Source organism: Trichomycterus rosablanca, chromosome 14, assembly GCF_030014385.1.
Source record: "Trichomycterus rosablanca isolate fTriRos1 chromosome 14, fTriRos1.hap1, whole genome shotgun sequence".
NCBI lineage: Eukaryota > Metazoa > Chordata > Actinopteri > Siluriformes > Trichomycteridae > Trichomycterus > Trichomycterus rosablanca.
The window spans coordinates 20,886,903-20,890,634 of record NC_086001.1 but is presented as its reverse complement, the minus strand read 5'-3'; the positions used below and the strand labels follow the sequence as shown (position 1 = coordinate 20,890,634).

Sequence of the window (3,732 nt, the reverse complement as noted above, 5' to 3'; positions counted from 1 at the left end):
AATAATAACTTTGTTTAACTGCCTTGGACACCAGCTTTGATGAAGAAAAAGGGTCAGTGTGTAACAGGAGGTTTGGAGTGAAGGTGGGTGTGTGTGGATAAAAGCTTCCAGCACCTGGTATTCCCAGGCGGAATCCCATCCAATTACTAGCCAGGCCCGACTCTGCTTAGCTTCCCAGATCAGGTGTTATCAGGGTGGTGTGGCCGTAAGCAAGAGATGCCATAAACAAGCTGCTTCTTATAGACGTCCGTCGTTCAGCCTTTCACTCCGTTGTGTGTCGTCTTTTACTTTCTCTGTTCTACATGCAACTTTTCAAATAAAAGATCCTGAAACAGTGACAAAACACACAGAGAACCACACACACTGCTCAGCTGCTGCTGCTGATCCTCTTTCACCTGCATTTAGTACAAAAACACCACAACAAATCATCTGGATTCAACCTTTTCTTAACCAAGTACCAGAAAAGTCACTCACTGCTGCCTACAAAACCACACAAAACACTTTATACAGAAGAAGCTTTAACTCTTGTCATTTTAGACTGTTTTCTGAGGTGTTTATAATGATTGCAGTCCCACACTACATACTGCATTCTTAAATATTTGCTACTGTTCAGTTGTATTCAGTTGTGCATTGAAGTTTCAGCACCTGAAATTGTACTTCAGCTGTTATTTCTGTACTTTGTTATTTTTTACTATGCAAAATAATTTCTGTTCAAGAATAAAAGGCAAAACTGATTGGACAGTTGATTAATTAGGGTTACAAAGCTTTAGTTCTTAATTCCTGAATATTTTTTTTAAATACAAAAAATACTAAATTGTTAAATAAAAATAATACAATATAGATAGATAGATAAAACTTTATTAATCCCGATGGAAATTGTTTTGTTACAGCAGTAAAACACAGAACTGTACTCTACACATGTTGCACAACCATAGAATATAGAACAGAATCAGTAAGGGAGGAATATACAGGGGCACCGCTATATACAAATATGGAGTAAAAAATAGTATACTGTATCAATAAAGTATCCAAATACACATTTATTATTACCATTATAATTACCACTACCATTTTCACCACTATTATCAACATTATTACCATTACTATCACTAGATTATTAATAACAATAATAATAATGACAATAACAAAATGTGACGGCAAATTTGGGGTCTAGAAAATAAAGTGACTTCAGTAAAAAAAGTGGTTTACATTAAAGGAAAAACAGCCCTAATTAGTCCAGCAACATTAGATCTGGCTCGTTGTAGAGTCTGATGGCAGAAGGTAAAAAAGATCATCAAAGATTTGATGGATTTTACTGTTTTTACTTCAAAAGAAAGGAACCAGATCCTGAACCAACCCCTATTTCTGAACCCAGTCATAAGATTAAAATATAAAGGAGCAAAAATCAACAGCTAAAAGACGTTTTTTATGAATTTACACAGAGATTTTTACCCACACAGGCATGCACTGACTTAATGAAAAAAAAGAAGTAAAAAAAATAAAATTAAATGGAAATTAAAAAACAATATCAAACAATAAAACAACAATACATTTAAAAATAAATTAAGGAGAATAAAACAGAGGAAGAAAATGATGAACCTGAAATAAAAGTACAAATAAAAATGAAAACAATAGAATTATTACTCAAATATTATTGTAACTCAATTCATAATGTAATAATACAGACCCTGTAGCGGTGGTCTTGCTAAAAGAATCAAGAAACAGTCATTGGATGAAAGTCTGGGTTGTTGTCAAACATACCACATTTGTATGGTATAAAGTAAAAAATATCTTCTGGAGAAAATAAACATTACATTGTAATAAAATGTAATTTTAAAAATTAAATCTCTCTCTCTATACAGGCTCATCGTGGAGGCAAAATGGTGGATAAGTGGGCAGGTCTAAACTGCTGTAGGCCGAATGAGCAGAGATAAACTGATATAGGCTGAATGAACGTACCACAATACAAATAACTATTTCTGTGAAAGAATCAAATCCCCTCTGAAACCATCCACACGTATCTAAGTTCTGCTGTATTATTCCTCACCATGTGCTGGTTTCACTTTTAAACTTGTGTTTTACAGCTCAGGAGAAATCAGGTGAGAATCAGCTTCTCCAGGAGAGTCTAAAACACCTCATGTGGCTTAATGTACTAAACAACCTAGAAACACCAAACGTCTCTCAGTTATTACTGCTCATAAGCGCTCGCTACTGCTGAAATGACCAACCTGTGGTTCAAAAGGAAAATGATTATTTTTATAATAAGATTTTGCTTATAATAGACAAAATAGAAGTCTTCATAAATGTATCACTGCCTCACGGATTCTAAAACAGTTTAATGTTACACTTTCATGTAAATTTTACATTTAATTTGTTAAATCTGACAGTTTCACTTTTGATCCAGAACGAAGATAAAACCCCGGGTAGAGGGGCTGAGTGAACGTGGTTTGAACTCTGTGGAGGAGCTTCATTGTATCAGAGACGCTGTAGAAGGATAGAGTTCCTGCTTCATAATCCACATACACTCCTATTCTAGAGGAACTCGGCATTATGGGAATTTTAATCTCTTTCTTATTGTGCCAGAATGAAAATCTGGATGGAGAACATAACAGACTCCAGGACTGATCATTACAGCCAAACCAACACTCATCACCGAATCCCTTCCTGCTGATGCTTTTATATGACACTGCTATTTCAACCTCATCATCCCCACTCCACTCAACCTCCCAGTAACAGCGTCCACTCACACTCTCTCTACACACAACCTGGAGGTAAATATCAAATCTATCTGGATGATCAGGATACCACTGTAATGTTCTACTGCAGGTCACCACTTTGTTCTCCTCAGACAGACGGAGGTTTTTATTTACTGTGTTTGGATCCAGTGTGAACCGACAAACATCTGGAGAGGAAACACAAAATAAACCAATTAACATAGAAGAGAGAGAGAGAGAGTGTGTACAGTGTGTGTGTACAGAGTGTGTGTGTGTGTACAGTGTGTATGTACAGTGTGTGTGTACAGTGTGTGTGTGTGTATAGTGTAAGTAAGTAAATTTGATTTATAAAGCACTCTTAAAACAACTTACATTGACCAAAGTGTTGTACATCGAACAAGCATACATAACACAACATTATGTTAAAAAAGTAAGAACCAAATAAAAATACAGAGTAAGAGAGAAAATAAAAAACAGATAAAAATAGACTAAACAATTATAATTACCACGGCTCCTCACTGTTCAAATGCCAGCTTATAAAGGTATGTTTTTAGGAGTGATTTAAAAACAGCGGCCGAAGGTGCTTGTCAAATATTAGGAGGTAGAGTGTTCCATAGCCGCTGAGCATAAACTGCAAATGCATGATCAAATGTGTGTGTGTGTGTGTGTGTGTGCAGTGTGTGTGTGCAGTGTGTGTGTATAGTGTGTGTGTGTACAGTGTGTGTGTGTGTAAGTGTGACAAAAGACAAACACACACAAAAACACAAACACTGCACATACACACAGACCTTGCAGAGACAAACAAAGACACTACACAAACACACAAGAACACTATACATGTGGACAACTACTGCACAAACACTACACAAACACACAAGAACACATACATTACACAAACACTACACACACACAGACGTGTACTGGGGCAAATACATTTTCACTGCACTGTGTATGTTTGTGTGCTTGTGAGAAACTTACATTGTAGAAAATCTTCTCTGATTTCAGGTTCAGGAGGTAT

At 36.0% G+C, this 3,732-nt stretch overlaps 1 protein-coding gene across 1 annotated transcript; it reads right to left on the bottom strand.

Moving 5' to 3' along the window:
• Positions 1-1,854: 1,854 nt before the first annotated feature.
• Positions 1,855-2,891, bottom strand: LOC134326189 (cytolytic toxin-beta-like; the record flags this gene model as incomplete). Its single annotated transcript, XM_063008381.1, has 2 exons — positions 1,855-1,945; positions 2,386-2,891. Coding segments are annotated over 2 exons (597 nt in total), but the record flags the coding sequence as incomplete, so codon positions are not given.
• Positions 2,892-3,732: the final 841 nt, after the last annotated feature.